This window comes from Populus euphratica, unplaced genomic scaffold (assembly GCF_000495115.2).
Source record: "Populus euphratica unplaced genomic scaffold, PopEup_1.0 scaffold182.1, whole genome shotgun sequence".
Taxonomy (NCBI): Eukaryota; Viridiplantae; Streptophyta; class Magnoliopsida; order Malpighiales; family Salicaceae; genus Populus; species Populus euphratica.
In genome coordinates, this window is record NW_011500063.1 from 284,782 (window position 1) to 297,705 (window position 12,924).

A 12,924-nucleotide genomic window follows, 5' to 3' on the forward strand; every position below is an offset into this window, starting at 1 on the left:
ATATTTTCCCAAATTATACTGGGGAAACAACCAAAACAAATTATAATAAAAATTCACTCCAAAAGTGGCTTAGTTTTCTTTCAAGCCCTCTTGGGTTCAATACCAAGCAAGTGCTTAGAAAGTAAGAAGAGCAGACTAGCATGGCGCGAAAGAAGCAACAGCTCAGCCAGATTTAAATGGAGAATGGCTTGAAAGAAGCAACAGCTCAGCTCAGCCAGATTTATATGGGTTTAATTTGTACAAAAAAACAAATAGATACCGACATGTATACCTCGAAAAAGGCTCATCAACTACCAATGTCATCTATGGGATACAAATGGCCTACAGCTACTATTTTTCTTGCCTGCTCTGTCATCTGTGTTATAATTAACAGCAAGGCATGCCAATGTTTCTCCATGCTCCTCGTATCCGTCTCTGTACGTCTTCTTTTTATCAGCAACCAATTCCCTTTTACAGACAAAGGGTCAAACAAAAGTTATAATCATATCTGTATCAAATACTGCTGCTGAAACAAGGTTGATTCTTCTATGGTGCTGCAAGCCCATAACTCAGTAGCTCGAGAAGCAAATTGAAATAAAAAACAGGACCGAGGAGGGTGCCATGAAGCACCTATATTCAATATCAGCTCTCATCAAGAACAACGTCGGCAGGATCACCAATCCATGGCCTCCCTTCTCTCCAATGAAACTTAATCCTCAGCTTTCCATTTGCATCTACCCCAACTACCTGGCCCTTGCTTGCATGAGTCTCCATTCCCCACCCCCACCGAGGTGTTACCAGACCTTCTCTAATTTTCACCTTGTCGCCTACTTTGAATGGTCTAATTCGTTCCATTTCCGAAGCCTTGCAAAGCCACAGCTTCTCCACGAAACAGAATGAAACCCATAGGTCCCCATTTTCCATCCGATGCACCACTCCAGTGCTTGAATGATTCACTTCTCCCCACTGGTGTGTTGGTGTTGAAACAGATGCCCTAACCTTCACCCAATCTCCAATGTGAAGTTCTTCATCCTCTACCAGCTCCACTTCTGATGGATCAAGCATCCAAGTCTTGGAGCCTACTGGAGTGTATATTCTCAGCTTCCCATCAGCATCAATTGCCGATATGGTTCCAACACTTCCATGACTGTGGCCTGACCACCCAAACCTTGGCTGCTTCACAGAAAGTTTAACCCTAACTTTCTGCCCTACCATGAGTCTTTCAACTCTTTCAAGATGGGAAGTGGGCCCCGCCCATCTTTCTTGCTCCCCACAAAAACCAACATATATGCTTCCATCCCACTTATCTCCATCATATCCTATACCCTGTACAACACCCACACTGCCTGGTCCAACAGATTTCCAGTTACTAACATCTTCCCTCAGTTTCACCCACTCACCCACCTCAAATATTTGTTCAACCTCGAGATCTGCGGGATCTCCTCTCCACAACCCTGGCAAATCAAAGAATGCAACCCTCACTTCTCCATCAGCATGAACAGAGGTGATTATGCCTCGCGAATCAGGCTGAGCCCCTCTCCAGCCCCATCTCGGCTCCGACAGTCCAGTTCGAAACCGAACATGCTGCCCAACTTTGAAACAAGGTACCTTTTCAATATCCGTGTGATGAGCAATCCATCTTCCTTTACGAAAACAACAAGCCAGTTCTAGATAACCTGTCTCTTGTATGCTGTGTACAACAGCTAAACTTTCCTTCCCAATACTATTCCAATCATAACTAGGTCTGGTCCCCAAACTAGGTTTGGAACGTACCCAGTCACCAACTTCAAATCCCGAAAGCCTTTCTGCATCTCCAGGAGAAACTTTCCACAAGCTATGTCTGCCAGTAACCCTCACCTGCATAGAATATAGCAAATCATAAGACATTTCATTCTTCTGCTGAAGACTGACAATTGGTAATGACAGCAATCAACAATTTGATTATATATGGAGAGAGTTGCCCTCAAATAGGGATGCATAGTATTTACTTCTGCCAGCTTCCAATCATCACCTTAACCAACAAATGATCTCACCATTACCAAGACAACAACTAGAAGAAAATGTTACTAAATTATATGATGAATGCTGCACCATCGTTTCATTAATGCAGCACCCTATCATTTGCAACACCTTGCTACTTGTAATTATTGCAGATGAAAGCAGCACAAGAGGAGCAACTTCCACATGCACAAGAAAACAAAACAAAAGGCATATTAAAGATCAGAAGGGAGCATGCATACATTTAAAGCTCCATCCATGTCAATTCTCACAATCTTTCCAACAGTAGCAGGACTTTCATTTGACCATCCAAGACGTGGTTGAGTCACAGATGACAAGACATGTATCTCTTGTCCAATTTCAAAAGGAGGCATCTTTTCAACATCTGTCACAGAGCAACAAAAAGGCTTGCTTCTGAAACAGAATGCCACACCCATGTCACCATCCTCTTCCAGGCTGTGAATTACCCCAATACTGTTCCGTGTGATGTCTTCCCATCCATACTTTGGAGAAGATACTGAAGCCTTCACTCTAACCCAATCCCCAACCTGCTCATAGAGGAGATTCATTTACACAAAAAATAACTTCCTACCATGGATGTATTGAAATTTATTCATGATGACAAATATCATGCCATGACATGTGTAACCATTGGTCATGGCAGTTGGATTACCATATGCTACAAATTATGCCAGTATCACAATACCTTAAAATCTTCAACCTTTTCCATGTCTGATGGATCAGCCTGCCATGGTATGGGTCGATTTGGTATTTCAATTATAAGCAAGCCATCATTCTCTATCTCACTAATTCTTCCAACACTGTGATGTGTTTCGCCGCCCCAAGCATATCTAGGTTCTGCAACAGATCGCTTCACACAAACCCGGTCACCAATCTGCAAAATTAAATGGTGAATAGGTGTGATTTCCTTGGATAAAAATAGTGATAAATGACAGATAATTTCTTTTCTATATACGAGAAAATTGTCTTGAAAGCAATTTTAGCATTATTCATGAAAAAAAGGTCAAATTTTGTTATACCTTGAAAGGAGCAACAGGCTCAACCTCCTCTGGTTCACAATGCCATGGATTTGGAAGATAGCTCAACTCTAACAAAAGACTATTATCTGGTCTAATACAATACACAATACCAATGCTCCCAGGTGTGACAGATCCTAGACCGTGCTTGGCAGTTGTAAGTGTGGGCCGGATGCGAACCCAATCACCCACTTTAAATTCTTCGACTCTTTCCATCTCGGCAGGGTCAGCTTTCCATCCTCTAGATGCTCCCGGAAATCCAACACGGAGAATGCCATCATCGTCAACACATAAAACAGTACCTACGCTGTCACGTGATTGACCACGCCAGCCAAACCTAATAGCATTACAGTATTAGTTATCCATATTAAAAAATGAACACGTATCTGTGCTCACATATCATAATTTGCTTCAGAAATTTTCTGAGAATTTCCAGAAAGAATGACGAGGTCAGATTTTTTACCATGAATACAAGGACAAGTCTTCATTTCAAGAAGCAAGAAAGACAAAAAAAAAAAAAGGTGAAATTGTAGGAGATTACAGAGATGAGAGAGTGAAATGAACTTCCAAGTCAATCAGTCTTGACCCTGAGTGCGTGAATTTGTGTGTGTAAGAGAGACGAAAAACTTTCATTTTCAGTTTCACCCAAAAACTCCTATTACCCTTCCATTTTATGACACGCAAATAAACAAAGTGCAAAAATAGAATCTCCAAGATCGACCTAATTATAGTAATATTATAACAGTTAACAAGCATTCGCAATGAAGATTTCTGACAGTTACCACTGTAGCATGTGAGTGTTTTAGCCATGTACTGTAACATTAGCCAAAACTTGCAATGTTAACAACTTAGCAGGCATACCGTGGTTCTTTGACATCTTGCTTAAGCTGGACATGCTGTCCCCTATCCAAAGGAATCACCTTCAAAACTTCATTGGCTAACACACGAGCCTCTCCAGAGCAAAATGACACAATAAGGTTGTCCTTGTCCACAACAGTTTGCACAAAGCCTACACTTTTGTGTTTTGCACCTTGCCACCCATGCGTAGGAGTAGTGACACTTCTTTTGAACTTCACCCAATCCCCCACTTCAAATCTAAATGCCATTAAGCGCAAAGAAATATATATTTTAGTCATAAATCATACCACATCAACTTTCCAAAAATTCATCAAAGCACGACTAAAGTTTTGTCCTCACATTGTAGGAGATAGATGAACTCCCCTATTCACAAGTGCCTCCATCAAATCTTCAGAAATCCATTCCCGAGGAAGGGCCTCCAAAAAGTCACGGAGTGTCTTACCACTGTCATAAACATGTAAAAAAAAAGAGTAGGGTTCAACACATCTTGGATCATCTTTGCAGCAACTTTACAGTCAATATATGACACATAAAATGCAGTATCTCAAGGACAACAAAAACAAATTCCATTGTTGAAAACATTGAAAGAATAGAGGTATGTTAGAATCCTTGAGGATGTCAATGCTGGTACGTGCCTGTGGTTTCTAACTTCAACAGCAGCATTAGAATTCCTGAGCATAAGGATGAGCCATTCAAGATTCTCACGTATCATTTTTGCTGTTTCAGCTGCTATGTGGAAAGCATTGTCCCCTTCATCATCCTGATAATGGGAAAATGCATCTTATGGACTTGCATTTAGCAGAAAACTCCTCATAACAAGGAGCAAAGAGAGAAACAACTTGAATAAATGGACTAAAATGTAGAAATAATAAGACTAGCCAAACCATATTTAATTATCACAGCAAAGGAAGATGGCCCCAGAAGAAAGAGCTATGCAGAAAGCACAAACATAAATTCCCTCCCTCCCTCTCTCTCTCTCTCTCTCTCTAACTTGAACAGAAAGATTAAAATGTGGAAATAATAAGACCGACCAAACCGTTATTAATTATCACAGCAAAGGAAGATGGCCCCAGAAGAGAAAGAGCTATGCAGAAAGAGCAAACGTAAATGTCATCTGTCGTACACGTATACGAATAGTCAGCCAGAAGAATAAATGGAAGTCACTTTTACAACAAAAGGTTGATTTTCCAAACATCTTTATGTTTCAAAAACATGATAGCTTCCAAACCAAAGATGGGTTGATGAAATATCTTAAGCAATCTGATAACATGTAACCTTGACCTAGAATAATTTCAATCATTCTTGAAGACCTATATAAGAGCTCATCCAAAATTGAAATTAATAGTAGATGGTAAAGTTGGCATGCTGCTAGCGATCAATACTTCAAGAATAACCAGGTTTGTTATATCAGTTTCTTTTTCAAATTACTCTTCTATTCCTTAATAGGCAACCAGAGAGCATGAAACCTTGGTCGAGAATAATTTCCAATCAACATTGACAAAGATATAACAGTTTCTTTCTCACAATAAGTCTCCTACCATAACAATTCATGACTATGAAACTTAGAATCAATTTGCATTTACAAGAAAGCATCACGATACCTTGAAAGAAGCACCTTTTACTATTTATTTGGGAAACTAATTCTCTCCTTTTCAGCAATACTTTTTTTTTTTTTTCGCTGTCACAATTATTTTTAGTCCTCTAATGGTTAACCCTCACTCAGTCAGACACATTATTCTTTTCAATTTGTTATAGGTCAATCCCCCATCAGAAATAAGCCCCAGGTTTCATACATGTTGCTTTCATGAAAGCAGTCCTAAAAAAATAATTTTTCTGAGCCCAAAAACAATTCAAAAACATTGTATATGTCAAGGAAAACTACATGCCACAAATGAAAACCAATTGCAAGTTCTCCATACATTCAGGAATTCCACAATTTTTCATCTTAGAATATTTCACACAGAAACTACCACGTTTAATGGTTGAGCATCTGATAACATCTAGACCAAAACAATTTTTAGAAACTAGCAGGCGTGAAATAAATCAAGCAGTCAGCATAGTATAATAGTTAACTTCAGATGAAGAGAATACAATCAATACAAAAATACACATGGTACCAATGAAAAATCTTAAGTGCAAGTGATAACCTGCATATTACAATTTGCCCCTGCAGATAAGAGCAACCCAACACATGACTTTGCCCCTCTTGCCAAGGCTACATGGAGAGGTGTTGTATTCTGCACGTTCCGAATGTTTACATCCACTCCAGCATCAAGAATGATCTATTAAGAAATTTAAAGGTGTAGTTACAAAAACTGGAAAACAGAAAAATAAACAAAACATTCTAGCTAGAGCATCTAGAATAAGAAAGCTACAATAGAGAAATGAGTCATTAAGCAAGCATATCCACCAGGATGAAAGCTATGTATCTTACTTTGACCAATTCAACATCATTAGCCATAGCAGCAGTATGTAAGGCTGTTCGCCCATGTTGAGCATCTTGGGCAGTTGGATCTGCTCCAGCAAAAAGTAATATTCGCACAAGTTCTCTCCCTTCTACAATGAATCATCAGAAATTAATTAAATGCATGAATCACATCAAGCATAGATGATACAGAAATGAGAGATTTTACTTTTTAAAAAAAAAGAAAAACAAAAACACGCTGCAAATCATTGAGAATTGGTTCGTTAATGTGGAACAAGCTCCAGATTGGTCATCTGTTCCATCAACAAAGAAACCATGGACTATTCAAAATAATGCCAACTAAAACTGAATAGGCACCAGCTCTCAAAACAAAGAAACAATCTTTTTTCCAAAGACAAACAAAGTATCAACTAAAAAGAAGAATAACAAATTGAACTAGACAGAACTTATCACCAGCTGGTAATTATACTATAATCAAACAATCTAAGCTTATAAGCTTCCAAAATTACCAGTTTCATGATCTTTCTTTGCAGCAGCCGCCATGCATAATGCAGTTCCAACAGGACTTGGTATATCAATGGCATCAGCAATTTCTTCCGGGGATGCAACTTCTACCCACCTTCTCACAACAGCTACATTCCATGTTGCTACACACAAGTGCAATGGCCTGTAGCATTGAGAGAATTATGATGTGCATCATAGAAGGCAAGAAATACAATTGAAAAGAAACACAGGCATAAACATTTTGAACACATTACAATCATATAAAATAGCCATCTTATAGAAAGAACAGATTTCTCAGACCACAAGCAAGAGACCTAAAGTATTGTATTAATATCTCCTACACTTCACAATCAAAATGGAGAGTAGCACATATAACAGTTAATTTATACCCCATTAAAAGTGCAGAACATTAATGAGCACATAAGCAGACCTGATGAGTGTGCAGATGGATAGAAATATGATAACTTAAAAAAAAAAAACCCAAGTTATCATCGTAGCAGCTGTAGGATAACTAGCTCTTTCTGGTATTTTTAAATAAGTTTCCTTTGTTGTATCCAAGTGAGTCTAAAATTATTTTTGTTTTTTATATTTCATATAGGATGGTCCACTAATGCTCATTGTCATAACATCATTCTTTTTCTCTATTAAAAGACCTTCCTACCTTTTTCAATAAAATGGAAAAAAGATGAGATGCATAAACTGTGTTTATATCCCATTATACCCCATCTGCTTTATGCGTCGCAAGCCACCAAAGAATCAGAAATAGCAGAAAAAGAAGCATGCAAACCTTTTCTTGTCTTACACTGGTTGTAAACTCGGACAAGGTTCTTACTAAAAAGGAGAGACAAGGTGACCGCCCTTCCTTGTTTATCATTCATATTGAGCGGGGGCGGGTGGGGGGGGGAATTACTGCAATAATTAAGGAAAAAAGCTAGCATGAACTTACGTCAAATTTTTTGAATTTGGGACAGCCATTGACCCACAACCCCCATTTTCCAGTATAACAAGAGCACAATCTGTATATTTCTTGGAAACAGCTCTGTGCAATACAGATTCACCTTCATCATCAATTGCATTCGGATCAGCTCCAGCCAATAGCAGCTCCTGTCATAGTATAGGTTCTTTTCAATAAGAAACCGATAAAAAAAAAAATATATATATATATATATATATATATAAAAACATATGAAATGAAGACCTACACGCATGCAATCAGGTTGGCCATGGTATGCACAAACATGAGCAACAGATGGACCAAAACCTTCCCTCAACCTAGATCTTACATTAGCCCCTCTTTCAATGAGAGCACGAACACATTCTGGGGATCCTGCAGCTAAAGCAAAAACAAGCGGAGGATCCCCATCTTTGTCCAACACATCAACATCAGCCTCTCTGTACTCCAATATAGCCCTGACAAGCTCTGAACTACCACGTCTGCAAGCTAGGTGAAGAGCAGTTTGGCCCTCAGCATTCTGCGCTTCTACTAGCATAGATATTGGGAAATTGTCATTTTGTGATGCAACCTTTGCGAGCAATTCCCTGCATTCAATAAAGAGGCAAAAAATATGTGAAATGAGATACAAAAACATGCGAACATATATAGAGTAAAAAGAAGGTGTTGTATTAAACTGACCTAACACCACTAACATCCCCTTCTGACACTAATCGATGTAGATGTCCAGGGTTATCCTGAAATACCTCCAAATCAGAAGCAAGGGGAGGTTCCTTCACACATGACCTAGGATATTTTGCAAAGCTGCTGCAATCGCACAAAAACTTTTGTAAGCAATTCTCTTGCATGGAAAGCTAATCTCCTACACACACACAGATGTACTTGAACACATGATTAATCCAAAAACAAAGAACCACAGCATTTGGTAAAATCTTTGTTTGGCTATAACAGCAGCAACTAAGCTGGCATTTAGCAGTGTGTCTATAAAAAAACAATAGGAGGAGAAGATCTCAACACCAACTTTGATGTTCTTACTTATCAGGACTTGCAGGAGGGCTGCGTGGCAAATCTTGCAAATGACGGAGGAATATTGCTAACATTGCACTAAAAGCTGGCCTTTTGGATGCTTTGAATTGGAGGCATTCTCCAATCATCTTCCACAATTCTCTAGGCATTCCAACACCTACTACACTTGCATACTGTGGAGGCAACTTTCGACCCTTAACAACAGCTCGATAAATTTCATCTGCACTCAAACCAGCCCACCTGCACAAATAATGTCAACTTGTATTACAAAGAAATTAAGCACCAACAAAAAAAAAATTCAAAGAAATGAAAGATTAAACAGGAAACAAAAAATAAATAAAAAACACATACGGGATAGAACCGGTGCACATCTCCACCAAAGCACAACCAAAACTCCAGGCGTCTGACTCCACAGATATACCTATTGCATCATCCCAGAACAGATTCAATGATTTCTTTACCGGCTCCCATGCCTCTGGAGCTGTATAGTTTGGACTAAGCATTGTACAGTCCATGCATGAATGGATTTTTGCAGAATCACACTCCGATCGAGCTTTCCTACAGGCAGGTTTCTTTAGAATTGCAGCAAGTCCATAATCAGAAACGACGGCACTACCACTTGAATCCAAAAGAAGATTCGACGGTTTTATGTTCATGCAAACAACACCTGCTGCATGAAGTTCAGCCACTCCTCGAGCTATATCAGCACCATATCTACAGTAGGCATATGCTTACTATGTCAGGAAAAGAATCACAGCCAGCTAACAATACTATAAAGAGCTTTTCAATGAGCTTATTGGTTAGCATATACTAATTAAAATATCTGAAACTCAATGGATCTTCAACCAATCCATATATTGATTTAAAAGTAAGATTCAATGCAGAAAGGGAAACCATTAGATGTTTGGCAAACTGATATGAGATCTTTCAAAAAATTAGATTCTAGAATTTCACTAAATTTGCGTGAGATGTTTTGCATCCTGTTCCTGGAGCAGTTGAATGGTAGGGAAAAAACTTTCACTCATTTCATAAGCATCAAAAATGTGAAAAGGCACACCCACTGCATTGAATATCTTTTCCCTCTCCCACGACCAACTATATGAGTTGAGAACTGTTCCACCTTACTCAGAATAGCCTAATCTTCTCCAGCTATCAAAAAAGTGTATTTCACGTACCCTAGGCCACCAGCAAATGCAACAAAAGAAGATACCATTCAGTTTCTGGAAATAATAAAAATAAAAAATTGTCCTTTTATTATCAGTTTATAAACCAGCTATACAAGTCTGCTCACATAGAGAATGCATTCCACCATGTAGCCTCACATGCTAACAAGAACTGTCTCCCAGTCTTTCTAAATTTTGCATCAACAGTGCTCATAGCTTAAACATGGTAGTTAATATTCATCCATGTACATGCCTATGGATTTGAAATATGACTTCATGAACATGAAATTGGTTGCGTCAAATACTTCTCGGTACTATAAAACTCATGTCTGTCTCTATGCATGCAGCAAAATGACTTTTCAGCAATACACAAGGAAGTCTTTTTATTTTCAACAGACACAGGTACTGAAACAACCTTTTTACCCAGAAAACTTAAACAGCTATCTCAGTCTAGCACTGAACTAGCAAAGCAAGAAAGTGAAAATTTTGTTGGTAGCAGTTAGTGTGAGTGTGTTTCCACATGCACGCGCACACCAAGACTATCAGAGCTGATTTAAAAGATGGAGGATAAGATATCCTCCAAAAGAAGAGACATAAATCTAAGACTATCAGAACATTTAATTCTTCTATCCCTTCTAATGTCAGATATGAACAATCCCTCGAAACTCTCATGTAATGAGGCACAGTGATGCAGCACAAAACAGAAAGAAAAAAAATGATATATGACAATTATTATTTGGATAAGGAACAATCCTCGAATTCTTCTCAGCTCAAAAGCACCAAAACTACAAAAAAGGCATATTTCTGCAGCATATCACTATCCTTTCCTCTTCCTAATCCAACCAGATTAACCAACAAATCTTCTTCTGCCAAACCCATAATAAACCAATGCTCGCCACATATCCTAGGCCACCGACAATGCGAGATGATAAGATAGTGTGCAGCTCCAGACAAAAATAAATACAATTTCTGTTCCTGATTTCTCAGCTAACAAACTAGCATGACAGTAATCGTAGATTCAACATTGTAATTGATATTTGACTGTATAAAAGTACAAAAAATTCTATTTTCCCATGTGAATCCATGATCAGGAATTAGGCTTTATCGATCTCTAATCAACACAATAAATCGACAGCTTGTCTATGTGCATGCAACTTGATTACTTTCACAAGGAAAAAATAACTAATCAAATCAAACGCCTAAACACACAGCTTGATCCTTAAAACGCAAATTACTGAACCAGAATTAACGCATAGCACAACAAGAACAAATCAAATAAAATCTTAACCAAAAGCATAAAAAATTTCGAAAGGCAAAAAAGACCTTAGAATTTGCTCGAGAGTAAGCCTTCCTTCATTCCTTTGCATCTCCGATTCAACAGAACCATAACACCTATCCGTAACAATCCCCAAACACCCATCCATTTTTACAACACCATGAAAAGTACACACATTCCTACACCACATCGCCGCCTTTCTCAAACTCTCCAACTGCCCCAACACCCAGTCCACCTCCATCTCCTCCCCTATCTCCACCTTCTTCACCGCCACCCGGTGCCTACACACCTTCTTCCCGTGGACCCCGCCGCCACCAATCACCGCCGTCCACGTCTCCATCCCAGATTTACTCCTCCCTTCACCAATTTTCTTCACCAACTTCACCTCCGGGTGGGCCCCGACATCAATCACCGGCCCACAGGCACCAGAACTCGACGCGTGGGACCCGCGGCTACACCTCTCCTCCTCGAAATCCTCTTCATCACCATCACCCTCGTCGTCAGTGTAATCGCAATCGAAGTTCGCCGCCGCCGAAGACGACGAGGAGGAATGGAGCAGAGCTAAAACGGCGAAGTTCTTCTTCAGTGCGGTGACTGAGTTGCCTACGACCGACACGTGTCGGCATCTAGGGCAGACAAGTGTTGTATCGGTAGAAGCAGAGAACATTCGAGAGAGACAGTCTTTGCAGAATCCATGACCGCATTGGAGAAGTAGAGGAACTCTCTCTTCTTCGTTATACCGCGTTTGGCAAACTGAGCAGCAAGGGACTTTCATTTTTCAAATCCTGTGGTTGAATCAAGTGAGAGATTGGGGTTTTATAAGTGATTTTTAAAGAGATCTTGAGAGAGCCAAACAAGGTAGATCCATGAGGATTATTGAAAGGAAATGGAGGATTAAGGAAATAGAGAGATGATAGAAATTGTGATTATTAAGAGATTAAATGCAAAATGTTATAGAGAGAGAGGATTTTTTGGTGAAGGGATTTGTTTTCCTTGCCTTTGCTTAGGTCTGGTTGGCTGCTTTACCGCTGCTGCTTTGCTTGCTTGCACTTGTGACAGAAGTCCATTTAGCTACAATTTAACTTCTTTTTTTTTAATACAATTTAGGGGAGAATACATGGCTATATTGGATTGGACAAAAGAGTCATTTAGTTTTTATAATGGAGTTGCATGCATTATTTTTTTGTAAAATAATTGTTGTTTATTTCTTATTGGGATACAAAAGGATGGTTTTGAGTGGAGAACATGGATTGGTGCTTTGATTTATATGTTCAAAGATAAAATTGAGGGATGGGTCTGATGATAAGCTGAGTATTTACTGTTTCAATTGATAAGTTAGAGAATGTTTATTTTTTATTTAAAAAGTATTTTTGAATTTTTTTTATTTTTAATTATGTTTTTATTTTAGATTTTTTTGTGTATTGTTATAAAAAAAATATTATTTTAATATATTTTCATATAAAAAATATTTTAAAAAATAATTATTACTGCAATCTCAAATACTATATTAAACCTCGTGTTGGCATGTAAAATTAAAATTATTGCCAATCCATTTAATTATAATTATAAGTAAAATTTAAATTTATCAATGTTTTACTATAATTATGCACGATACAGTCTATAATAAAACAACTAATAAGCCTTTCAATAACAAAAAAAAAAAAAAAATAAGCACACACCAGGGGATAGAGTCATATTTTCACATA

At 38.5% G+C, this 12,924-nt stretch overlaps 1 protein-coding gene across 2 annotated transcripts; it reads right to left on the minus strand.

Moving 5' to 3' along the window:
* Positions 1-171: 171 nt before the first annotated feature.
* KEG (protein kinase KEG) lies at positions 172-12,278 on the minus strand. 2 transcript variants are annotated; one of them, XM_011002300.1, is made up of 16 exons: positions 11,266-12,278; positions 9,131-9,493; positions 8,789-9,019; positions 8,435-8,557; positions 8,004-8,340; positions 7,748-7,905; positions 6,807-6,964; positions 6,307-6,428; positions 6,020-6,154; positions 4,508-4,632; positions 4,212-4,316; positions 3,876-4,109; positions 3,018-3,351; positions 2,684-2,872; positions 2,220-2,525; positions 172-1,836 (listed from the first exon to the last, which is right to left on the minus strand). In XM_011002300.1, exons 1-16 carry the CDS (start codon positions 11,991-11,993, stop codon positions 622-624), a joined length of 4,863 nt encoding a protein of 1,620 aa, XP_011000602.1. In that variant the 5' UTR covers positions 11,994-12,278; the 3' UTR covers positions 172-621. The 2 variants fall into 2 exon arrangements, with proteins under 2 accessions (XP_011000602.1, XP_011000600.1); XM_011002298.1 differs by having other exon boundaries at positions 8,435-8,560.
* Positions 12,279-12,924: the final 646 nt, after the last annotated feature.